The 26,991-nt window shown below is 36.9% G+C and overlaps 2 protein-coding genes across 6 annotated transcripts in view; one reads left to right on the top strand and one right to left on the bottom strand.

The window, feature by feature from the left end:
* Window positions 1-26,991, bottom strand: part of LOC306640364 (olfactory receptor 8B3-like) — a gene marked incomplete at both ends in the record, with an annotated part of 204,322 nt that overhangs the window by 147,989 nt on the left and 29,342 nt on the right. Inside the window, one exon of one of the 5 annotated variants that reach the window (XM_079104567.1) lies at window positions 16,977-17,093. The exons of 2 other annotated variants lie outside the window; for them this stretch is intronic. In XM_079104567.1, the coding sequence (XP_078960693.1) occupies window positions 16,977-17,093 (117 nt within the window). Of the gene's footprint in view, window positions 1-16,976; window positions 17,094-26,991 lie in introns of those variants that run through there. 2 more of the 5 variants (XM_079104564.1, XM_079104563.1) reach the window with 2 other exon arrangements.
* On the top strand, window positions 886-1,854 carry OR10S1 (olfactory receptor family 10 subfamily S member 1; the record flags this gene model as incomplete). Its single annotated transcript, XM_079101792.1, has 1 exon — window positions 886-1,854. One exon carries the CDS (start codon window positions 886-888, stop codon window positions 1,852-1,854), a length of 969 nt encoding a protein of 322 aa, XP_078957918.1.

Raw genomic sequence — 26,991 nt, 5'->3', positions numbered from 1 at the left:
CACCAAATAAAAAAATAGACAAACGAATATGGGTAAAATTCGTCCTTGGGAGTGATGTAAAATTCATGAGAACTAAAGACACTGGAGGGAGGAGTTTAAAGAAAAATTTCACATACTACAATGTCTAATTAGGCTTAGGAGGTAAAGAATGAAACGAATCAAAGAGATATCTTAAATTTCTGGTCCAATGGAAAGGAACAACAAGAAAGGAATAGGAAAACAATTCCCAAGATTACAGACAAAACTTTACAAGAAGAGTATGAAATGTACTGAACAAATTGCTCTGTAATTATTCAGTCTACACTCCAGGGTTTCATTGTCATACACTTGAGAGTTGTGGGCAACTGAAATTCCAAAGAACTCCCTCTGTGTGAGGATTGGGTGGGGATGCTATATTCCCAGCTGATGCAATAGCACTCAACATCTAACCAAAGTTCTCCCAAGGATGAGATGAAACTCCCAGATGACAAACAGTGATAAGAATCTGCCTGTGCACTTCAAAAGCATGACAGAGTAAATTAGGAGGTCAGAGGCATATTCTAGAATATGTGCAATAAAATATATACTCAATGAAAGCAGGACTTATACTCCTTTTTTATATAGCCATACTTTAGGGAGTACTTTTCTGAGAATAATCTTCACAGTCCTTTATGTGCTTCACAAGGAGTTCAAATTATGCTTTGAAATATTTATTCGAAAGAATGGGCAATAAGAAAACAGAAGAATAAGGCAAAACCTGAACCAGATTCTATCTTTCTCACTTATGGAACAAACCACCATGTTATGGCCCAATGGATAATGATATTAGGGGAAAAGTAAACAACTATTTACCCTGTTAACTCAGTTTTGCTGCAGAGGTTAAGTACCCATTCTGTATGTGAGAAGATGGCGGCGAAGACAGAGTACCCCAACCAGACTGTGGTGAGCCACTTCTTCCTGGAGGGTCTGATATACACAGCTGAACATCCTAGCCTCTTCTTGCTCCTCTTCCTCCTCATCTACAGCATCACCATGATGGGCAATCTCCTCATTCTCATAACAGTTGGCTCTGATCCTCAGCTCAGTTCCCCTATGTATCACTTCCTGGGCCACCTCTCCTTTCTGGATGCATGTTTGTCTACAGTGACGGTGCCCAAGGTCATGGCTGGCCTGCTGACTCTGGATGGAAAGCTTATCTCCTTTGAGGGCTGCACTGTACAGCTTTACTGCTTCCATTTCCTGGCCAGCACTGAGTGTTTCCTGTACACAGTCATGGCCTATGACCGTTACCTGGCCATCTGTCAACCCCTGCACTACCCAGTGGCCATGAACAGGCGGATGTGCGCAGGGCTGTCTGGGATCACTTGGGCCACAGGTGCCATGCACTCCGCAATCCATACCTCTCTTACCTTCCACCTGCCATACTGTGGGCCTCACCACATAGCCTATTTCTTCTGTGACATTCCCCCTGTGCTGAAGCTGGCCTGTGCAGACACCACCATTAATGAGCTTGTCATGCTTGCCAACATTGGCATAGTGGCTGCAGGCTGCCTGATCCTCATCGTCCTATCCTACGTCTTCATCGTGGCGGCTGTGCTGCGCATGCGCACCGCCGAGGGCCGGCAGCGGGCCTTCTCCACCTGCACCGCCCACCTCACAGTGGTGCTCCTGTACTACACGCCGCCTGTCTGCATCTACCTGCAGCCTAGCTCCAGCGGGGTGGGAGCTGGGGCGCCTGCTGTCTTCTACACAATCGTCACTCCCATGCTCAACCCTTTCATTTACACTCTACGGAACAAAGAGGTGAAGCGGGCTCTGCGGAGACTCTTGTGCCTTGGTTGCCGGGAGTCTCCAGCAGGCAGCCCACCCCACTAAGCTGAGCTGTCTCGCCCCAGACTTCCTGGCCAGGAAAACAGTTATTCAGGTCTCAAAATGAACAAAGAAGCTCATTCGAACCGAAGTCAGAATAACCGAGTTTCTGTCAGCCGCGTTTTCCCTGCTTTGGTCAAGTAGCCTGTCTCCATGTCTCTGTCACAAACTCGTCATCCATTAAATGAAAGAACTGGAGTAGTTGATGTTTAGACTATCCCAAACTGTAAGCTGCATGATTCAAAGGTACGTGAATACACATGAAAGAATGTAGAATACACATAAAGGAATCCTGAAAATAAAAATATCATGCAGCTTAAGAGCCCACATTTTTTAGAATGATAAAATACAACTGCAAGGAGAAAAATGACTTGCCCAAGGTCATTTAGAAAGTGCCATTATCTTATTTCTCCCACCCCTCATAGTAAGATAACTAAGATCATACTGATTGGTAAAATAATATAGTCTTGCAGGTGACAAATTTAATGCAAAGTTTTAATTAAAGCAATTTGCCATATAAGTAGGAGAAGTTGCGTTCTTAGAATGAGTGAATATCCTTCAATTACTCTGGGATAAAAGGAGCCTTGACTGCCAAGCTGCAGAACTTATTATTCACCAGGCATTGTGCCTCTTTTTTTTTAAATGCATTTCCTTTTCATCTGTATAAGTGCCCTCATCCTGAAAAGCTGCTTTTTAAATGCTAAATCATGGAGAAAATGAAAGAAGACGGGGGAAATATGGTAAAAAGAGATCATTCTGTAGAACAACTAGAATAAGCTATTATAAAATCCTAGACATAAGAAAAAAATCATTGTTACATTGAGTGATGACAGTGTCTTGAGTGACAGGCATCCATCTCCAATGGCTGGTGCTTTAAGGGGGAAATACAGAACTGTTGGAACAGGAATAGAAACTATTATCATCCTTGACATACACAGTTCAAGGCACTGTGTTAGTTGCCTTATCTATATTTTTGCTTATATTTACATTTTCCATTTGGAGTCATCAAGACCCACAATGGTAAAGATGTACAATTATCATGCAAATAATCCTAGTTGAAGCCAGAATTTCAACTCAAAGCTGTATGACTTCAAAGACCACACATTTCAGTTATAAGATAGTATCTTAGAGATAAATCCTGTACCCGTTGTTTGCCCAATCATATGAAAGTTTTCAAGATCATTTTAGGCTATTAATGAAAGCTGATTCTCTTTGAAATAAGAATTCTATGACCTTTGAATAGTGCCCTAGCGCTCTGTAAATGTGGTGTCTGAACCCACATTTTTGAAAGAAAAAAAGAAATTGCAGTTCAGATGCAGTATTCACCTAGAATGCAGAACTTGTCTCCCCTCTTCTAGTTATGGGACTATCTGAAGGAAGAACAGACATAACTCATAACTCGGGTAAACTCATCAATCCTGTCAGAGTAGCCTTCAAGCACAGGTGCGACATAGTAGAGAGTTAAATATAGAATAGGAGATGATGCTAAAGCAAACTGTGGTCCTGTTCTACCCCATTCCTCAATCTTGCCAAATGGCTGCCTCCTAGAAATGAAAAGGTAGACGAAGGGAAAAGATGTGAATATGCAAATCCATCTTACATTAATCTCTTCTCAAGTTCAGTCTTAGCCACCTTGATATATGTCTGTCCAGTAATCCTTCATTGTCTTGAATTCTGCTCCTCTGCCTTTCATATCTACCTCTCTGGTAGCATGATAGTCCCATTATTTTGGTTGGTATAAGCCTTAATAATGGCACTAAGTGATATTCTGCCTTATTTAATTATTAAATATTTATAACTAGATTGTAAGAACCTTAAGAGCTAAGACTCCTTATAGCTGTTACATGTTCCAAATAAAGATACCCAGTAAAATGTTATATTTGTTCAATTTAGTATTCAGAATCTAGAAATAAAACAAAGTACAAATCCACTCTTTCTATCAGTTTCCAAGTAAGAATATTTGTAGGAGAAAAGGAAATATTTTTTTCTCCTTTCAGATATTTCTTTGTGTTTGATTGGGACATTTAAGAGACTTGGTTTAACTATACAATTACAAATTCAATTGAAAATTGAAGGGAAAGGGGACTAAATAATTAATTAAAATGAAAACCATATTTGACAAAAGGAAGATAACAACATAAGTTTATCATTTTCCCAACCTCCACACAAGTAAACAGTACCAGAACTAATGTTATGAACATATATTCATGTCTATGCTAGATAGATTTCAAATGGACAGGAATTAAAAGCATTATTTAAATAGGACAGTTTTCAGGGAAGGATTTTCTATGAGATGACTAAGCATTCTTACTGTTAGTCATTGATGCAGAAACATTTGCCCAGAAATGTTGTAGAACTATATAAACTTTGGAATCAAATGTTGTAGAATGAGTTTCACCACTTTTCAGCCAAGGATGATTGTCTCTGAGATAAGGATTCCACTCTGAATTGTTGAATTTAGAACATCCTCCATTATCCACATGCTCAAAAATTTATCAAATTATAAAATATTGAGACAATTCATTTTTCCCAGTGATAACAACATCTGCCACCCCAATATTGACCACCTCTACCTCATTCTTGATCTTAGGGGAAAGAATTTAAATTTTCATAATTAAGTGTGATGTTAGCAGTAGGATTTTCCTAGATGCCATTTATCCATTTCTTTCTATTCTTATGTTTTTGATACTTTTATCATGAGTGGATGCTGAATATTGTCCAATACTTTTTCTTCATCTACTGAAATGATCATGAATTTTTTAAACCCGCTAATATGGTGAGCTACACTATTTGATTTTCAATGCTAAACCAATCTGCATTTCTTAAATAAATCCCAGTCATTCAGTGTATGTTATCCTTTGATGTAGTGGTGAATCTGACATGCTAAATGTTTGTTCACTGTTTTGTGTATGCATTCTTGATGGATATTGGCTTACAGGTGTCATTTATTGCAAACTTTTTGTCTACTTTCTGTATCAGAATAATACTGACCTCTATTGAGATGTAAGTATTCTAAGCTGATCAATTATCTAGAATAGGCATTATTTCTTTCCCTAATCGTCTGATAAAAATCAGTAGTTTGATTGTTGTCACACACTGTATGTAGTTCTATTTCCACAATTGTTAACAATTGCACAATACATTGTTATATTTCTTGATCTGAGTAATTATTTTCAAAAAGAGACTAAAGCTGGGCACGGTGACATGGTAATCTCCTGTAATCTCAGCAACTCAGGAGAGCCAGGACAATTACAAGTTTGAGGCCAGCCTCAGCAACTTAGCAAGGCCCTAAGCAACAGAGCAAGACCCTATCCCAAAATAAAAAATAAAAAGAACTGAGGATTTAGCTCCATGGTAGAGCACCCCAGATACCAAGTCCTGAATACCAAATAAATAAAGTGAAAGTGGATTTGTATTTACCCATCTTGTTACCATTTCTAGCTTTCTTTATTTCTTCATGTAGACAAAGGTTTGACTCTAACATTATTTTTCAGAGTCTTAAGAGGTTTCTTATAATACTTCTGGCACTGAAAGTCTGATGGTGATGAATTCCTTTGCTATTTCTGGAAAATTCTTAACTTTATATAATTTGTCTTAAACTTTTATCTTTTGATACATGCAGACTCATAGGCAGTTTAACAAATTATATGAAAACAATGTCATCAACATGGCAGAATAAGAGTTTAAATAACGTTTACTCATCCTATTACAGAAACATCAATTTGAACAATTATTCACATATAAATATATATTTATAATAGCTAAGGAATCCAGGTGACAATACCTAGGTGGACCAAAGAACTAAGAAGAGTGTGGTAAGAACAATTTTACACTTCACACATCGCTCCTCCCCTAAACCTAGACTACACAGCCAGGAGACAAATAGGTACCATCTTCATGGGATAGAAGAGTGACATTAGCACCACACATTGCTGTGAGCCCTAGCACCATACCTGTCCCCAAGAAACCTTGGTCTCAGACTAGCATCTAAGACTCCAAGCTCCAGCTAGCAGAGCGAAGGATGATCAAGATCAGAGGATAAATAAATGAAACAGAGACTAGAAAAGTAATAGAAAAGATCAATTAAACTAAGAGTTGTGGGGTTTTTTTTTGTTTTTTTTTTTCAGATATTATAATAAATATTAATGGGTTAAACTCTCTTGTTAAATTATCAATATAATAAAGAAATATAAATAGCTATTGCATGCTAGATAAGGCACACCTAAAATTAAATGGCAAAGGAAAATTGAAAATACAGAAATAAGCAAGAATATATAAAAGACAAGAAAAACATTTTTAAAATATGGATGACTGGACAAAAGAGTAGGAGAAGGAGAAATCAAAAGCAAAAAAATTTTCACAAGACAAAAGATTTATACAATTTACAAAATGAACATATAAATCACAAAATTTTACATACCAAATCTACTGAAATTTTTTTATCAAAATAACAATTTTGTTAAATATGACTAACAATGGTACTCTTTCATTTATTAAAAATATTTAATATCTGTGATGCTCCAAACAATACACCAGGAATAGTGATATTAGTAAATTATGATAGTTACACATTTTTTTTAAGGAGGGTGGTAACAATGGAGGAAGGAAGGACTGTAAAGAGGGAAAAGAGGGGTGGGAGGGGTGGGGGGGAAGGGAAAAAATAATAGAATGAATCAAACAACATTACCTTATGTAAATTTATGATTACACAAATGGTATGCCTTGACTCCATGTACAAATAGAGAAACAACATGTATCCCATTTGTTGACAATTAAAAAAAAAAAAGAAAATGTGAAAAAAAAAGAGTTGTGGTTTTTTAAGAGATAAAAAATTCACAAAATTTTATCTGGACTTACTAAGAAAAGATGGAAAGTGTATGAAGTTATAAATGAACAAGAATATACAAATGGTACTGTAGAAATAGAAAGCATCATAGGAGACTACTATGAAAATTATGCCTCAACAAATTGGATATCCTAGAAGAAATTCATAAATTTCTAGAAACATACAAACTATTAACAAGGAAACATGAAGAAATAGAAAAATTGAGCAGACAAATAATAAGTAAGGAGGCTGGATCAGTAATAAAAAGTTCCCTATCAGAGAAAAATCCAAAACCTAATGGCTTCAGTGGCGAATTACACCAAACATTTAAAAAAGAATTAATGGCTATCTATAATATTTGGCTAGAAAGAAAGAAATAGAAATATATTGTTTTAAATTCTATACCAAAGTGGCATGTCATTTGCATATAGACTGGAATAAGTTGAAGATGTTTATTTTAAACCTGTTAAATTCACCTTTCTCAATGGGGAAAGATAACAGGAGGCTTTTGTATTTTAAACAAATCACTTAGAATGGGAATCTTCCCCACCTGTCTAGGTTCTTGTGTAATTTCTTCTCTAGATCAAATGTATACAGAGGAATTGCTTTATTAAAAAGATGTTCATATCTCCATATGATAGATTTCTGAAGCATCAAGATTTGAATCAAAATATGTATGCCACTTAAATTCTGAAAAATACTCCTAAATTGTTCTCTATAATTTTGTTTAAAAAACAAAAGCCTCCTGTTATCTTTCCCCATTGAGAAAGGTGAATTTAACAGGTTTAAAATAAACATCTTCAACTTATCCCAGTTTATATGCAAATGACATGCCACTTTGGTATAGAATGTAAAACAATATGCTTCTATTTCTTTCTTTCTAGCCAAAATTTATAGATTTTATATTTTACAGATTTTTTTTCCATCATATGATCAATTATTTTCTTAAGACTATAATAATAAAATTGTTTTCCTACTTAAAAAAAAAGAAAAGGAAATTAAAGCTGATACAAATAATTTTTAAAATATTTTATGTATATGGTTTGGAGACTAAACATTGTTAAAAGTTCATACTTTCCAAAGCAAGCTATAGATTGAATGCAAACCCTATTGTTATAGTTTAGCTATAAGATGTCCTCCCAATAAGCTCATGTAATATACAACATAGGAATTTTCAGAGGTGAAATGATTACATTTAAGAGATGTAACTTAATCAGAGCACTGATCATTTAGTAGATTAATAATTTGAATGGATTGCTAGGTGGTGGTAACTACAGGCAGACGAGGGAATTGCTAGAGTAAGTAGGTCACTGGGGAGTGGCCTTTGTTGATTATATCTTTTCCCTGAAGAGTTTCTCTTTCCCTCTTTCCTCCCCCTCTCCTCCTCCTCCTCCTCCTCCTCCTCCTCCTTCTTCCTATGTTCCTTCTTCCTTCTTTCTTCTTCAGCGTCTCCTTTTCCTTCTCTTCCTAGCCTTGAGCCCAAAGCAAGTGAGTCAATGGACCATGAACCAGAACCTCCAAAACCACAATCCAAAATAAACTTTTCCTTCTCTAAGGTGTACCTGCCAGATATGTTGGTCACAGGGATGAAAAGCTGACTAACACAGAAATTGGTACTGAGAAGTGTTGCTGTAACTAACCTGAACATGTGGTTCAGAAGCCTTTGGAACTGGTTTGCAGGAGGAATTTGGAAAAGTTTGTAAGTGCAGGCTCCAGAAGTCTTAGAATGCTGTAAGCAAAGCTAAATGGGCAATTCTGGTTGAAGCTCAGACTAGCATGTAGTACAGGCTGTGCTCAGGTTTCAGACGAAAAAGAGGACTTATTTGAGAATTGGACTAGAGACCAGTAGTGTTACATCCTGATGAAGAATGTGTCTACATTTTGCCTGTGTCCTGATACTTGGTGTGAGGTTAATTTTAAAAGTGTTGAACTAATTAATCTGGAAAAGTAAATTTCAAGACACCACAGCATTCAGGAAGTAGCATGGGTACTGCTTGTAGCTTTTAGCCAAGCTAATGTGGTGATCAGGGGAAGAAAGCAGAGAATAAAAATTATTTAAACTTGCAGTTTGGCCAGAAAAGCATGTATAAAACAGGGATCAAGGAAGATGTGGTTGCTAAAGAGATTAGCTCCACTAAAGGAAAGCTAAATACTTTGCACAGAGACTCTAGGAAAGATGCTTTGATGACATCTCAAGAATCAGCAAGACCACATCCATTGCACATTCAAGGAAGTAAAAGAGAAAACTCATTTGAGAAGAAAACCTGGGTATGCCAGCTCACACAAGGGTATCTGAAAAGTTGTTTCCCTAGGATTCATTCTCTGTGCTCAGCCATTCAGGCATTCAGAGGCTACTTCAGTCATGGTCCAAGGAAGCCCATCTGCTGGTTAAAGGGTGGCTGTACTTGGCATTTTCTATGTGGTACTGGTTCTTCTGGAATGGAGAATGCTGGATTTGGGGATCATGGAAGATTCCACTGAGATTTTAAAGAAAAGACTGGGAGTCCAGGCAAAGTGTAGGAGGGTTGAAATTCTGAAGAGCAGCCCCCAAGAGGGTGATGAGTGCAACTGAGAAGGAAGCCAAAGTTGGAACAGAAACCCCAGGGATTAAGAAATGCCAGTACCGTGGAAATTCTGCTGAGGAAAGGTGCAGACTGCAGAAAAATCCAGACTAAAAGAGAGGCCACATGGGCTTTAACCACCAAGGAAAGCCTGAAAATGCCCTTGGAGATCACATCTCGCTGCCATATGCCCCAGATACTGTATGTGGAGCTACAGGACCTAATGTATTCCCTGCTGGGTTTTGGTTTTACTTTGGTTCCATCCCTTCTTTCTATGCCCCTATTCCTCCCTTTCGGAATAAAAATATTCTGTGCCATTGTATATTGCATGTATGAAACTTGCTTTTGGTTTTTATAAAGATCCACATCCAAGAGTTTGCCTTTAATTTCAGAGGAAATTTTAGACTTGGACTTCTGGGAAGTGCTGGAATTGTTAAGATTATATAGACTCTTTGAGATGGACTGAATGTATTTTGCATTGTGAGATGGACATGAGCTTTTGGGAGCTAGGGCTAGAATGTTACAGTTTGAATGAGATGGATTACAAACCTATAATAATCGAGACATTATGGTATTACATAAAATGGACTTATAGATAAATGAAATAAAACAGAGAGCCCAGACACTAACCCCTTTAATATATGATCAAATGACCTTCAATAAGGGTGCCAAGAATACATAATGGGGTGAGGATAGTCTCTTCAATACATAGTGTTGGAAAAAACTGCATGTCCACGTGCAGAAGAATGAAATCATACTCACATCACACATAAAAATTGACTCATAGTGGATTAAAGATCTCAAATTAATACTCAGAACTATAAACTTTTAAAATAAAACCTAGGTAAAAGTGCCTTGAAATTTGTTTTGGCAATAAGTTCCTGGAAAAGAACTTTTAAAATTTTTCTGTTGCCAAAAATACTGGCAACAGAAGTGAAAATGGAGCTGTGGTTTGGGTGTATCTCCCAGAGGTTCATGTGAAGCTTAGCCTTCAATGTGGTGATAGAATCTTTAAAAAGTGGGGCCTGGTGGAAAGTAATTAGGTAATTCTTTCAGATGGATTGATGTAGTTTTCAAGGGGTCCCAGTTCTCAAAAAACAGGTTGTTGCAGGGTTTCTTCCATGTCCATCATGGGTGAGGGAAAGGGTTTTTGTTGGAGGAATGAGCCAGCTGCAGATTAATCACTGAGAAACTTATTTAATAGAATAAGCACAGAATACAATTATATTTTTTAAATCAAAAGGGACGTAACAGATTGATCCATGCTAAGATCTGGTTCTAATAAAGATGAAGGAGCCCACCTTCCCTTTATTTATAGTCGTAAAGGTAAAGGGGGACCAAGAGGAACTTCTGTGAGGATCAGGATGGGGTCGAGTTAAGGAAGCCATCTGGTTTAGCAGGTCATTCCAGTAGGACCAGCAAATTTCTAGTGGGTGAGCCATTACATACTTCAGCTGATCTAGAACAATCTCTCAATGATTGCCAGTTCCTGAAAGCCAGATTTCCATGTCTGACAACTCACAAAGCCTGGTTTTAGTTGCCGGTCATAAATGGCTCCCCACAAGTTGATATAAAGTGAGGCTACCCATGTACTTAGCCTCTTCTGCACATGACTCTTTCCCTTCTTTACCATGCAGTGGCACAGTCAAGGCTAAACAGATAGGACTGCCTTCTCTTGGACTTTTGGTCTCCAAAACTATGAGTTAAAGAAACCTCTTTTCTTTATAAGGTGGGATCTCAGATTTTTTTTTTTATAACAGAAACTGGACTGAGACAAATAGGCAATTGGGACTACATCCAACTAAAAAGCTTCTGTATAGTAAAAGAAATTATAACAGAAGGTATCTGTCAACCATATATCTGATAAAAGGTAAATATCCAAAATACATAGGGAATTCCTACAACTCAATTACAAATAAAATAAAATAATCCAATTCAAAAATGAGCAAAGGATCCAAATAGACATTTCCCCATAAAGACAAACATATAACCAACAGGTATAGATAGGTGCTCAATATAATTGTCATAATGTAGTTTATAGTAAGAAATATATATTTGTTCTTCATCTTCAGTTCTTGGCACAGAGCACCCAAAACCCTTGGAATCTCCAAAGTGATAAGTGTTTTGTATGTACTAATGAGAATATAGATGACTAGAATTCCTGGATATCCTCAAGATACAGACTGGTTGACCTTATGCAACCTCTAATCACTGGGAAATACAAGTCAAAACCATAACAAAATATCACTTCATACCTCTTTTATGTAAAAGAAAAACAATAGCAATTGACAAGAACGTGGAGAAAAGATATCCTTGTCTACTGTTGGTGGGAATATAAAATAAATGCAGCTAGTATGGAAAACAGTATACATTTTCTCAAAAAATTAAAGTGCATGCATTGAATACATATAAAAAGTTAAAAATAGAATGATCATCAGAACTACCAGTCCCACTTGTGAGTATATATCCAAAAGAATTAAAATCAGGACCTCAAAGAGATACTGGCACTCCCACGTTTACTGCAGCACTGCTCATTGCAGCCAAGACAGGGAAGCCTCCTCAATGTCCATCAGTGGTCAGTATATGAAGAAAATGTGGTATACACATACATAGAATGTCATTCAGACTTAAATGTGAATGATCCTGGGGAACCTTATGATAAGTGAAATAAGCAAAAAACAGGGAGACAAATGCTGCATAATCTCACAAGTGGAATCTTAAAAAAAAAAAATAGTCTAACTCAGTAAAAGAAGTAAAATGGTTGCTGTGGGGAGAGAAGAAAAGGACAGTGGTCAAAGTTTGCAAAATTCAAGTTATTCATGAGGTTATGGAGAGTTGTTACAGTTAAAGTGTTTAAGAAGATAGGATTTTTTTCCACCCTGTATCAAGGATTAAACTCAAGGGTACTCTAACACTGAGCTACATTCCCACCCCTTTTTGTATTTTATTTTCAAACAGGGTCTCATTAAGCTGCCCAGGCTGGCCTTGAACCCTCCCAAATAGCTGGGATTGCAGGCTTGTGCCACCACACCCCACTAATTGTGTGTGTGTGTGTGTGTGTGTGTGTGTGTGTGTGTGTGTGTGTGTGCTGAGAATTGAATCCAGGACAACTGTTCTATCACTAAGCTACACCCCTGGTCCTAAAGGTAGATTTTATAAAAAACTAATTAATTAGCTAACTAAATGGCAATTGAAGCCTTTGGCAATAATGTACATATTCATGGAATTGATTTTAGTGATAGTTACACAGGTGTATACTTACATCCAAACTCATCAAAGTGTATATATTAGACATGTAGAACTCTTTATATATGAATCACACCTCAATAAACTATCAAATATTCAACAAAGTATTAAACGTTCAATAAAGGATAAAATTTCTTTTAATGTGCTCATTTGAACTCCACGCAGCTTAAGAGAGGAATCGGTGAGCTTGAAGATAAGTTCACAGAAACTTCCCAAATTCTAAATGAAAAAGAAAAATAATAAAAACATAGCTGTGCATTCAATAACTTTGAAACAATTTTGAAAGTGTAAAATGTGCATAGCTAGAATGATTCCCTTCTTTATTGCAGAGTGTGTTAAACTCTATAAATGTGCTACAATGCTTTTCCATTGTCCTGTAGATAAACATTTTCTATTGCAAATAAACCTTCAGTGGAAACTTGTGCACAAGTCTTTGTATGATGTGGATTTTTCCCCATAGGCAAGCACTTAGAAGTAGACTATCTGTGTCATATGTTAAATGTATGTTTAATTATTTTTTTTTAAAGTCTTCAAAGTTGTTTACTAAAGTGTTTGCCATTTTATATTGCAAACAGCAGTGTGGGAAAGGTCCAGTTCCCCACAACCATGCTCATTGAGTCATTTCAGTCATGAAAATGACCATAGTGAGCCTTTATTTATACATTCTAATAGATGTATAATGGATTTCTCTTCAGGTTTAATTTGCTTTTCTAATAACTAGTAATATGGATAGTTTTTCATGTGTTATGTGCCATTCATTTTGTGATATCTTGTTTTGGTTTTAATTTTTACATCTCTAATGGCTAATGATATTGAACATTTTTTTCTCATTCAATATTTTCTTCAACACTTTTGTTTTGGTGTATGTCTTCTTCAGTGAACTATGTCTTCATATCTTTTGCCCATTTTTTAACAAGATTTGTTATGTTTAGACTGCAGAGTTTTGAGGAATTTTTTTTTCTTACATTCTGGATACATTCCAGAAAATCCTTTATTGAATATATTGTTAGCTAATATTTTCTCCCAGTCTGTTTCTTGTCTTCTTTATCCTAAAATAAGGTCTAACCCTGCCCATGTTTTGCTCAATTTACACCTAGGTGGTTAATTTTTTTGTTCCTCCTTATTTTGTTTTATTTCCTCATATTTTTTATTTGTGCTTATAATTGCACATTATGGTGGAATTAATTTTTTAGTGATTCTAATTGATATTATTTTAATTTCAGTATCCATGGGTTTATTGGTAGCTTAGTACTCCCAACAACTTGGAAGAATTTCAAAATATTTACAGCAAGTGAAGGAAACCAGACAAAAAAAAATGCATATGATAAGATTTCATTTCTATATTATACCAGAAAACGCAAAATAATTAACAATGACAGAAAACTGGCTAGCATTTTTTTAGGGACAAGACAGGGAGATGGACAGGGTGGGAAAGGAAGGTCATCCAGACGCACAGGGATGATTTGGGAGCAGTTTAGATCATGAGAAAAGGGTTCTCAAGAATGAATTAAGGCTGATTCTGAAAAGCCTGAGGCTGTGCACTCCCTCTCTGGTTCTCCTGCCCCTGTGCTCTTTCCCCAAGTGACGACACAGTAGGAAGGTCCTTGCCAGATGCTGGCACCCTGTGAGGGATGGAGGCTGGTGTCCTGGCTATCCAGACACCTCCCCATAAGTCCCATCTCCCACTACTGTTACACTGCAGATTGAATTGGGAAGATATATTCAAATCAGAGCAGTCATCTATGAACCAGGAAGCAAGCCTTATCAAAAATCCTTACCAAATGTGTCTTTTCCTTGCCCTTAGACTTCCTGGACTTTAAAACTGTAAGAAATAAAAGGCTGTTGTTTGTGATATTTCTGTTAGAGCAGTCTGAAGTAATTATTTGAATGTGATGATGGTTTCACAAGTGTATGCATATGCCAGAACATCAATATGCACACTTTAATTTTGTGCAGTTTACTTCATGTTTATATTCCTCCAATAAGAAACCATAGTGGAGACCTAATTTGACTTACATAGCTGAAATGAACAGGTACTTAATGAGGCAGTACTATCAAACATCAGTGAGAGGAGGAAAACAATATAAATTCATGAGATATATCAACTTTTCAAAAGTTTCAGATTTTGAAAAATAAAACAAATGGATCTATTTAATTTGGATTTCATATAATTCACTGAACACCTCGAATGTATATTCTCACTTTACTTTTATTTTAAAGAGCAAATTATATGGACATTCTACACATTTGTAACCCCCATTTCACAGATGTGAAATCTCAGGTTCACACAGAGGTTAGTGCCTGCTCAGTTTACACACAAAAACCTGAGACAGGAAAAGCCTCAGTCTCTTTAAATACTATGTACTCTCAACTGCACTTTACCACCTCTAGAACAAAGGCACCCAGGTGCAATTTAAGAGAATAATTTAGTTGGGCATGGTAGTGCATGCCTGTAATCCCAGTGGCTCTGAAGGCTGAGGTAGGAGGATCACAAGTTTAAAGCCAGTCTCAACAACTTAGTAAAACCCTAAGCATAATTTAGTGAGACTCTGTCTCAAAAAGGATTGAGCATATGGCTCAATGGTTAAGCACCCCTGGGTTTAATCTCTGGTACCAAAAAATAAAAATTAGAGAGAATTTAAATTTCCACAAACAGGTTAAAAAAATGACTATTTTTTTAAAAAGCCCCTGAAACTCTTAGAAACATAACAGGATACTGAAAAGATTATCAGAGAAACTTTATGATAAGATTTTAGGGCCAATATCACATATTACATATATTATCCTGAAAGCAAACTTGAGGTTTATGAATCAAAGTGCATTGTTATTGTTTTAAGCAATAGCTGCATTCTTCGCCTTGCCCCAGGGAAAGAGTAACAGGATGAGGACCAGAGCCTTCCCATGCAGAGGTGGCCAGGTCTGCCTGCATGTGCAGGATGACCCATAGGAGGAGAACCCTGAAACTATGACCCTGGCAGCTTACAAGATTAAATAAACACATTCCCAGTACACATTAACCTCTGAGACAAAGGAAGAATGAAAACAACAAAGAGTACATGCAGACTGATAATTAATTAGAGTTTAAAGTCTATTTGAGAAAAGGACAAAAATTCCTCTGATATTATTAACAAAAACCTTTCTGGTAAATTTCCCATTGAAAACATAGCATGTCCTTGTACCCACATTCTCGCCTGAGATGAAATCCAGTGCAGCCTCTTTATTCTAGCTACTCTAAATGATTATTTCAGTTTCCTGCCCTTAAGAACTAAGAACCCAAGAAAATTTTTGGCCTCTCTTTACCACATTGCCTTGAGAAGGGACCAGAGACCAAAATAAGACAAGAATCCCCATACATCTCCCCTTTAGAAAAACAAGGGAATATCTCAAAAAACAAAATCCCCTATAACTTGTAACAGAAATTTGTTAAGTGAATGAGTAGATGATTGACTGCCAAAGTCAATATCTCCATGACACAGCTTCACAGGAATTCTAGATGTGTCCTAGTCAGAAATCTCACAACTTCACCATTTCTGAATTTATAATCATGTAACTTTCTCTACTTATTTACCCTGTTATTTAAGTATATTACATTTTATTGTGATTTTTACCTTTTTCTCCATAGCATTATATATCACGCACCCTTACTAAGATTTGCCACTTATAACCAACATAAATTCTGCTTAGACAAGCACCTTTCTCTTCAAAGTCTTGCCCAGTGCAACTTGAACATCTTTACTCCTCAAACTGTATATGAAAGGATTCATCATTGGTCCCACAGTGGTATAAAACACTGTGGATACCTTATGTTGATCCCCAGATACACCAGGAGAAGACTTAAAATATATGAATGCTGATGATCCAAAGAAAAGAGAAACAGTCATTATGTGGGAGCTGCAGGTACTAAAGACTTTGGATCTGCCCTTGGTAGAATAGATGCCAAGGATGTTGGACAGGATCAAAGTGTAAGAAATAAAGATGGTGAGACTAGGCACTATTATATTGACACCCACCACGAAGAAAACCACCAGCTCATTGATGGAGGTGCTTGTACAGGAGAGCTACAGAAGAGGAGGTATGTCACACATGTAGTGATTGAAGATGTTTCCATCACAGAAACTGAGTCTCAGCATGCATCCAGTGTGGGCCATGGCACCCACAAGCCCCATTGCATACCCACCTACCATCAGCATGAGGCAGACCTGATGGGACATGGTAACCCTGTAAAGCAGAGGTTTACAGATGGCCACATATCTATCATAGGCCATTGATGTCAAAATACAGCACTCATCAATAACAAAGAAGCAGAAGGAAAAAAGCTGAGTCATGCACTCTGCATAAGAGATGATGTTCTGTTCTATAAAGCTCATCAGCATTCGGGGGATTATGACAGAGGAGAAGCAGAGATCAATGAAGGAAAGGTTGAAGAGGAAGTAGTACATGGGAGTGTGCAGGTGAGGATTCAGAACAATCAGAACAATCAAGCCCAGGTTCTCCACCGCAGAGACCACATAAATGGCTAAGAAGAGGAGCAAGAGAGGCAACTGGAGCTCTGGCTGTTGTGTTAAACCCAGCAGGATAAACTGAGTCACTGAAGAGCCATTGCCTGAGACCATTCCTCCCTGGGACCTGTCTGTGAAAAAAGAAGAAATAGTAACATTAAAATGAGAAGCCAGCTCTCTCCACCAGACCCAGTATAAGAAGATTGAGATTCAGATGGGGAGATGAACTCAAGCTCACCGTTTTGTCATTGTTTTGTTGTTGTTGTTTTATTTTGTAAGCTCGAGAGAATGTATACAGATGAATATATTTTAATTTAATAATGGTTTAATTTACTACAACTGCCATGATTATAAAATTGTTCTTTTTGCCTTGTTTTCTTTTTTTAATTTATCTAGTTATACATGACAGTAGAATGTGCCATGACACATCATGGAGTATGACTTCTCCTTTTCTGGTTGTACGTGATATAGAACACCAGTTGTATAGTCATATATGCACACAGGGTAATAATATCCAAAACATGCATAGACAGAAATTTCTGAGGGGATAAGGTTGAGGAAGCCAATAACTACTCTTGACTCTAGAGCATTTCTGCAGTGACCACCTCCTCTAATCTCAGGGTCAGTGGTGATCTCAGCAGAGAGAGATGAGGCTTTACAAGGAGTCATTGTACCTCACAGAGGAGGTTTTGAAGAAGACTAGCAGGATAGGTATAATCCAGCACTCACCCTTCTGCATCAGGACTTCATAAAAGTTAATACTTCTTGTTAATTCTTCTTCCCTAATCTCATGGAGGGGCAAATAACTCTGATTAACTGTAAGGATGAAGAGGCCAGAACAGACATCTGCTCTATTGTTGTCATTATTATTTTTGATTGGGGTGAGTTTTGGATAGAGAGAGCCAGAGCACAGCCCTTAGTCTCTGACTGTTTGAGAAGCCATGAGGCACAAATCATGATTTCTAGTGGCTGCTAGACTGTCCTCTCCATCCAATGGGGTGGTAGATAGCATCTACTGATGCCAAAAGAACCACCTACTTATATGACCCCAGGGGTTCTTATGAGTAAGAAAATCCTAGGGACCTGATTTAATATTGGAAGACTTATTTTCTCCAGAGATCAACACTTAAAGCTAAAAGGAATTATCTACCCTGCATTTCAACCTAGTTCATGATAATAACATTGGCTTATTGGAGCTGCACCATTTTACATGTTTTGGTTTCCTACCAAATGGGCACATCCCCACAGAAAAGCAAAATGACCTTTCCTGTATCTATAGTATCTAGTGCCATAAAATCCCCACAGCACTGTGAAATACCATACTGTTGTTTGTTTCTATCTTCTATCTTCTCACGGTGCATAAGCACACATTCATGTACCCACATACATTTGGATCTAAGCTTCAAAATTGCAGAGATACTGTGTCTTTTCTTCAGTGCTATTTCAGCATCACCTTAGAGCCAAACCTGACATATATAATAAGTACTCAACACATATTTGCATAATAAAAAGTTGAATAGATGGGAATCTCTTTCCTATGTTTCCTGGAATCTATACTGGATTCTACACAGAATTCTTGCTTCACTGGTAAAGGCTTATAGTGTCAAAGCTGTTATTTGTACACAAAAATTCTGGACAGGAAAAACATCAGAGATATGCAAAGGCCACTTCTGAGTTTTAAAGGTCATCTAGGAGCACTCCAGGTCCAAGTTACTGAGATCACAGAAAGACTGCAGTCTCCCTCCTCCCTGGATGTCACCCTGGGGACTTACTTAGGCTCTCTGTGAGGTGCCAATGTCTCTCCCCACAGAATGGCAGCATACACTCAAATCAGAGGTGGGTCTGGAACAATGCAGGACAGGAAGTTCTCAAATGCCAAAATCAAGATTCCATTCACTATGATTGGTTCATTAGCCATTCAAGATTTTTACTTTTTTATTTATTTTGGCATAGAAATCACCACCGTGAAGGCCTACATAGATAAATATGGTTGCACTGGCCGGCAGGCCTGCAGTTAGAGAAACGGAGGTAGGGTGAGCCACAGGAGGCAATTACAACAATGAACAATTGTTTTTTAATGCTCTGAATTAACAGGTTCCAAGATATAAACAAAAAAATGCAGACAACATTGCCAGGAAAGAGTCAACAGAACTTCTTACTAAGGGGATGGAAATAGAACTCCTCCCCCAAATTAAAAATTCCTAAGATACAAGCCTCAGTATTTGGGTGTATCATGTTGTTACAAATAGAACACAGAAAGATAGAAATATTGGCAAAAATTAAACATTCAAATTTGAAAACGGTGTGATTGAGTGAACTTATTATTCTTAGACCCCTCAAAATCATTAGCAGACCCAAACTTCCTGAAAGTGAATTTGAAATGTATCCCACAAGATAGACATTCTTTAGACTACAGCAGTGATGAAGACTATAGTGATTTTTATTAAAATGTGTGTTATCTATAGAAATGTAAAGAACTCTCATTTAGGTAATGCAAGAACAGGATATGCTCCAAGTTTATTTTATACCAAATCACATTCCAAGAAGAGTTTGATACCAGGACTCTAAGCTAGAAATTAAAATGAAGCTCATTATTTTAACTTGAATGTAATAGGTAGAAATATGAGAAGATACAAAATGAACACAGAGAAATTCTGACTTGATTTTTACATTACATGATTATAATTTCTTTCCCTTCTTTTATGCATAATGGTCACATCAGCCTAATTCAGTTGTAACAGAATGTGTCCATCTATTAATTGGGCTATTTGGTTTGTTGTTGTTTTGTGGTTTGGTTTGATTTGATTTTTGTTTTTGTTTGTTCTTCATTCCGGTGCTTAGTGTTTTGAGTTCTTTATATATTTTGGCTATTAATACATTTTCAGAAGAGTTGCTGACAAAGATTTTCTCCCATTCTGTAGTCTCTCTCTGTGTGCCCTTGTTTCCTTTGCTATGCAGAAGTTTTCTGATTTAATGTGATTCTTGGTTTTATTTCTTGAGCCTTAGAGATCTTGATAAGAAAGTTGGTGTCTGCATCAATATATTGGAGTGGTCATTCGGGTTGCACTCCTCGGTCTTTTTGGGAATTGAGCCAGAGGCATTTTACCACTGAACCACATCCCCATCCCTTTTTATTTTCTATTTTGAGATGGGGTCTCCCTAAGTCCTCATGGCCTTACTAAGTTGCTGAGGTTGGCCTTAAACTTGTGATCCTCTTGGCACATGCCACCACACCTGGCTTGTGCCTCTGTCTTGAATCCCCCTGGATCCACTATTCCCTATAACTGATTCAGGATTATGAATTGCTAAGTACACCTTAGGTCACACAGTAAGCATTACTTACTGTGAAAATATCTGCTTGGGATTCTCAGATTCCCATATGCAAAAGATTCAGCATAGACTCCTCAAGCTGAATCTTCAACTGATTTTTTCACCTAGAACGTGAGAAACTCTGAGCACCTTTTAAACCCCAGCTCTCTGAGCAGTCTTTGTATCAGCTTGGTAGAGACTGCCTTCCACAGGTGTCTGTATGCCAAATTTGTCCCGTGTTGCTCTCTCCCTTTGCAGTGACATACACTACTGCCACTTCACTCACTACACCAGAATCTCTGGGCTTCTCTCAGCCTCTGACAAATACTGATTTATAGTGGTTTTCTTCAGATGTCCACCTTGTTATGAAGCTCTACTCCTGTCATTTCAATTCCAAACAGCAAAGCAAGTGGGAAGTGCCCCCTTCCTCTAATCTACCATCTTGCCTAAAATTCCACATTTTTTGATCATTCCTGATTCTTGTTTATGTACCTCAAGTCTGGTATATTCTAATGTAGCAAAGCCAGTGGTAACTTCAACTTTATTTTACATGATATTATCATAAAGATGCAGAATAGGAAAGCATGCCTTTTAACTAAATGGATTTTTAATTTGCAGGTTTATGTCACACTGGGCTAACCTACTACAAATTCTCAAGAAAATTGGTTAAAATATTTTAAAGGTAAATTCATAACTCAGGTTATGTATTATAAAATGGGTTTTTTAAATAAAAATAAACTATCAAATACTCAGATGAGTGTGATAATTTTTTTTGCAATTGCAGCAAGGTTATTGACACTAATTAAAATTAAAGAACATTTTTATTACAAGAATTCTTCAAGTTGCCCTTTTGATAGCCATGCCCCTGTTCCTTGTGTCTCCAGTCCTCCTGGCAACGTCTGCATTCCTGTACATTTTTCACTCAAAATTATATAAATGGAAGTATACAGGATATGTGTGGACTAGAGGCAGCACATAGGCACTGGGGATGTGCACTGACTAGTCCAGGGGTCCACAGGCAAGGTTTGTGGGTTGTACCCCTGGTGAGTCCATGAGCCAGTTAGTAATATTTGTTGCAGGCTGTTGATGTCTAGGGTCTGATTTATGTGAGTCCCTGCCTCTTCTTACTACTCCCAGACAACTAGCCACAGTGACTCCCTCAGTGTTCTGGGTTAGGTGAGACCAAATTGGACCTCTAGGGACGTTTCCTGAAAGTCTGGAGAAGCCAGGAGTTCACTTTTCTCTGTCTTTCTCCTCTGGGAAAAATCGCAGATCAAGGGAGCTCCTTTCAGCACTGACCCATCTTGGGGAAGGTATGACAGGGATGCAATGAAACTTTTCTTCTATTCTCTTCAATATGTCCACTCCTGAATTAATTTTCTAATCCATGGCTCCCAAAAATGATTCTCCTCTCTGGGTGGATATCAAAATTGGTCCCTCTGTGGGGTAGATAAGGGCTGGAGTTCCCTATTCTGTCATCCTGTAGATATCGCCATTCATTCTTATAGCTGCCTGAGATTTTAGCAATCTGGTAGACGTTTAGCATAATTTCTGGGTTTTTTTTTTTTTTCATAGATGCTAGTAATTCTGAGACTGTTACGGCACAATCAGTAAACCATTCTTTTTACATGTATACCTTACTTAGGTAACAAAGACAAATTTTGATGTCAATGGGGAAAAGATAAGCAGCACTCTACAATAGCAGTTACACATACCAATACATGATCTCTTCTTTAGGAGGATAATCAGTTTCCAGAAAAGGGTCCAGAGGGTATATATTTCACATACATAGATTCTCATTTTGGGCAACTTACCATAGAATAATTTAATGTTTTAAAGTAGTTTCTAAGGCAATTTAGATAACCAATAGATATTTCTGTTTCCCCTAACCCATTTCCATTAACCCATTAAGTAGACTTTTTTAAAAAGATAGCAATGATACCAATTTCCCCTCAAACTGATCATTGTTCTAAGATAAAATATTGTTCATGCTCAGCATGACTATAGATGTAACCTGATGTGATATTGAACAATTCTTTAGGATCCATTTCTTGTTTCTTCTCTTGTTTTTATGAGAAAAGTCTTTGGGATACATTAGAATGGCAAAATATCCTCTAGTTAAGGAAATTATTTATTATAGTTCACGGAAGTCCATCTTAATTGAGATTTGCATTAGTTAGGATTCATTGAAGGAAAGAGAAACTATTCTAGGAATTTTAAGCAAGAAAAATTAAAGGGAATTAAGTACTTACAAAATCACCAACTACGCTTAGAAAATGTATCCTAGATTAGGACTCCAAAATTGTCTTCCAGCAGTGCATATAGTTGACCCAATACAGCAATTAAAGATAGAAAATTTTGTTCAAGGTGCCCACTCTAGTATTCAACATTCTAGGGTACACTCTAGCTCCTGAAAATCAGAGCAAGACAGGGTCCTCCCTGACTCCCTTTTTCCATATTAACTGTGTTTAGCTTATATTAAATTCACCATCCTATCTTATTTAAGGAAGCAAGGTAAAAGAATCCTAGAATGTTAGGAAATTTTTCTCTAGACAGGTCATTCTGATCAGTGTAAAATTATCCTTTATCCTTTTATGTTTTAAACCACAATGAAATATATACACTTTTATCACATAAACCCCTAAGATTAGCATAGCAAAGAGAAAATCATACAAATAAATATGCAAGTAAAGAGCAAAAGAATTTGTTATTTACATAAATTTGAGACCAAACAAATGTAGATACTGGGTATATACAAATTCAGAAAAATTGTAAACACAGATGGGACAAATACATACCAACTTCAGAATTGTGGTTCCCTTTAGGAAGAAAGAAGGAGGAAGAATGAAATGGTCTCCATATGGGAGGGAGAAGATACTCAAAGACTGCATGTTTTAAGAAAAATATGAGTATGTTTGTTTATGTGAATAAAGTGTAACTTTTGCCATTATGAAGCAAAGAATCCTGATCTTTTTTTAAAAAAAGATGGTAATATCTTAATGAAATGAAAAAGAGAGAGAGAGAAAGGTACAGACTTCTAACAGTTCAGTGTGTTTTAATGAGCTATAAGTTCAACATTTGTTGGGGGAGGTAAGAGTAGAAAGAGACTTGGAAAAGTAGATACTTTGAGTTATATAATTGATGTAAATGAAAAGATAATGTAATTTTTCTACTTGGTAATGAGCATCAAATTTTTTTTTCAAATTTGTATTAATCACCTGGGTACAAACTGTACAAAATGCATTCTCTTAAAAGTTCTGTGAAATCCATTTTACAGATAAGAAAATTGAAGCTTAGAATATTTAAGTGACTTACTTACCCAAGTTTATACAAGTATGTTACAAGTACTATATGACTCAATTTTCTATGCTACTTGTTATTAAGACTGATCCTACATTTTTTTTTATTGTAAACAAATGGGATACATGTTGTTTCTCTGTTGGTACATGGCGTAAAGGCATACCATTTGTGTAATCATAAATTTACATAGAACAATGTTGTTTGATTCATTCTGTTATTTGTTCCCTTCCCTCCACCCCTCCCACCCCTCTTTACCCTCTATACAGTACTTCCTTCCTCCATACTTGCCCCCCTCCCTAACCCTAACTCTAACCCTAACACTGACCCTTCCCTCCCCCCCATTATGTGTCATCCTCCACTTATTAGCGATATCATTCGTCCCTTGTCTTTTTGAGATTGGCTTATCTCACTTAGCATGATATTCTCCAATTTCATCCATTTGCCTACAAATGCCATAATTTTGTCATTCTTTATGGCTGAGTAATATTCCATTGTATATATATACCACAGTTTCTTTATCCACTCATCAATTGAAGGGCATCTAGGTTGGTTCCACAGTCTGGCTATTGTGAATTGAGCAGCTATGAACATTGATGTGGCTGTATCTCTGTAGTATGCTGATTTTAAGCCCTTGGGTACAGGCCAAGGAGTGGGATAGCTGGGTCAAATGGAGGGTCCATTCCAAGTTTTCTAAGGAATCTCCACACTGCTTTCCAGAGTGGCTGCACTAATTTGCAGCCCCACCAGCAATGTATGAGTGTACCTTTCTCCCCACATCCTCGCCAACACCTGTTGTTGCTCGTATTCTTGATAATCGCCATTTTAATTGGGATGAGATGGAATCTTAGGGTGGTTTTGATTTACATTTCTCTTATTACTAGAGATGTTGAACATTTTTCCATATGTTTGTTGATTGCTTGTAGATCTTCTTCTGTGAAGTGTCTATTCATTTCCTTAGCCCATTTGTCGACTGGATTATTTGAATTCTTGGAGTAAAGTTTTTTGAGTTCTTTATAGATTCTGGAGATTAGTGCTCTATCTGAAGTATGATTGGCAAAGATATTCTCCCACTCTGTAGGCTCTTTCTTCGCATTGCTGATAGTTTCCTTTGCTGAGAGAAAGCTTTTTAGTTTGAATCTATCCCAGTGGTTGATTCTAGCTTTTATTTCTTGTGCTATGGGAGTCCTGTTAAGGAAGTCTGATCCTAGACCAATAAGGTGAAGATTTGGACCTACTTTTTCTTCTATAATCTGCAGGGTCTCTGGTGTGATTCCGAGGTCCTTAATCCATTTTGAGTTTAGTTTCATGCATGGTGAGAGATATGGGTTTAGTTTCATTCTGTTGCATATGAATTTCCAATTCTCCCAGCACCATTTGTTGAAGAGGCTATCTTTTCTCCATTGCATATTTTTGGCACCTTTGTCTAGTATGAGAAAATTGTATTTATTTGGGTTTGTGTCCGTGTCCTCTATTCTGTACCATTGATCTACCTTTCTATTTTGGTACCAATACCATGCCGTTTTTGTTACTATTGCTTTGTAGTAGAGTTGAAGATCTGGTATTGCAATACCCCCTGTTTCACTCTTCCTGCTAAGGATTGCTTTAGCTATTCTGGGTTTCTTATTCTTCCAGATGAATTTCATAATTGCTTGCTCTATTTCTGTAAGGTACGTCATTGGGATTTTAATTGGAATTGCATTGAATTTGTATAGCACTTTTGGTAGTATGGCCATTTTGACAATATTAATTCTTCCTATCCAAGAACATGGAAGATCTTTCCATCTTCTAAGGTGTTCTTTAATTTCTTTCTTTAGTGTTGTATAGTTCTCATTGTAGAGGTCTTTCACCTCTTTTGTGAGATTGATTCCCAAGTATTTTATTTTTTTCGAGGCTATTGTGAATGGGGTAGTTTTCCTAATTTCTCTTTCTGAAGATTCATCACTTATGTATAAAAATGCGTTGGATTTATGGGCATTGATCTTGTAACCTGCTACTTTACTTAATTCACTTATGAGTTCTAAGAGTTTTCTGGTGGAATATCCAGGTTCCTCTAAATATATAATCATGTCATCAGCGAACAGGGATAGTTTGAGTTCTTCTTTCCCAATTCGTATCCCTTTAATTTCTTTATTTCTGATTGCTCTGGCCAGAGTCTCAAGAACGATGTTGAATAGAAGTGGTGAAAGAGGACATCCCTGCCTTGTTCCAGTTTTTAGGGGGAATGCTTTCAGTTTTTCACCATTTAGAATGATATTAGCCATGGGCTTAGGATAAATGGCCTTTACAATGTGAAGGAATGTTACCACTATCCCTATTTTTTCTAGTGTTTTGAGCATGAAGGGGTGCTGTATTTTATCAAAGGCTTTTTCTGCATCTATTGAAATAATCATGTGATTCTTGACTTTAAGTCTATTAATATGGTGAATTACATTTATTGAATTCCTGATGTTGAACCAACCTTGCATCCCTGGGATGAAACCAACTTGATCATGGTGCACTATCTTTTTAATATGTTTTTGTATGCGATTAGCTAAAATTTTGTTGAGAATTTTTGCATCAATGTTCATTAAGGATATTGGTCTGAAATTTTCTTTCCTTGATGAGTCTCTGTCTGGTTTAGGTATCAGTGTGATATTGGCTTCATAGAATGAGTTTGGGAGGGTTCCCTCCTCTTCTATTTTATGGAATACTTTGAGAAGTATTGGAATGAGCTCTTCTTTAAAGGTTTTGTAGAACTCGGCTGAGAACCTATCTGGTCCCGGACTTTTCTTTGTTGGTAGGATTTTGATGACTTCTTCTATTTCAGTACTTGAAATTGGTCTATTTAAATTGTTTATGTCCTTCTCGTTCAGTTTAGGTAATTCATATGTCTCTAGAAACCTGTTGATGTCTTCGAAATTTTCTATTTTGTTGGAGTATAGATTTTCAAAATAGCTTCTAATTATATTTTGTATTTCAATCCTGTCTGTTGTGATATTTCCTTGTTCATTCCGAATTTTAGTGATTTGGGTTTTCTCTCGTCTTCTCTTTGTTAGTGTGGCTAAAGGTTTATCAATTTTGTTTATTTTTTTGAAGAACCAACTATTTATTTTGTCAATTTTTTGTATTGTTTCTTTTGTTTCAATTTCATTGATTTCAGCTCTGAGTTTAACTATTTCCTGTCTTCTACTACTTTTGGTGCTGTTCTGTTCTTCTTTTTCTAGGGCTTTGAGCTGTAGTGTTAGGTCATTTATTTGTTGAGTTTTACTTCTTTTATTAAATGCGCTCCATGAAATAAATTTCCCTCTAAGTACTGCTTTCATAGTGTCCCAGAGATTTTGATATGATGTTTCTTTGTTCTCATTTACCTCTAAGAATTTCTTAATTTCCTTCCTAATATCTTCTGTTATCCATTCATCATATA

The sequence above is a fragment of the Sciurus vulgaris genome (genome assembly GCF_902686455.1).
Source record: "Sciurus vulgaris genome assembly, chromosome: 11".
In the NCBI taxonomy this organism is placed as follows: Eukaryota; Metazoa; Chordata; class Mammalia; order Rodentia; family Sciuridae; genus Sciurus; species Sciurus vulgaris.
This window is presented reverse-complemented; position numbering and strand designations above follow the sequence as displayed.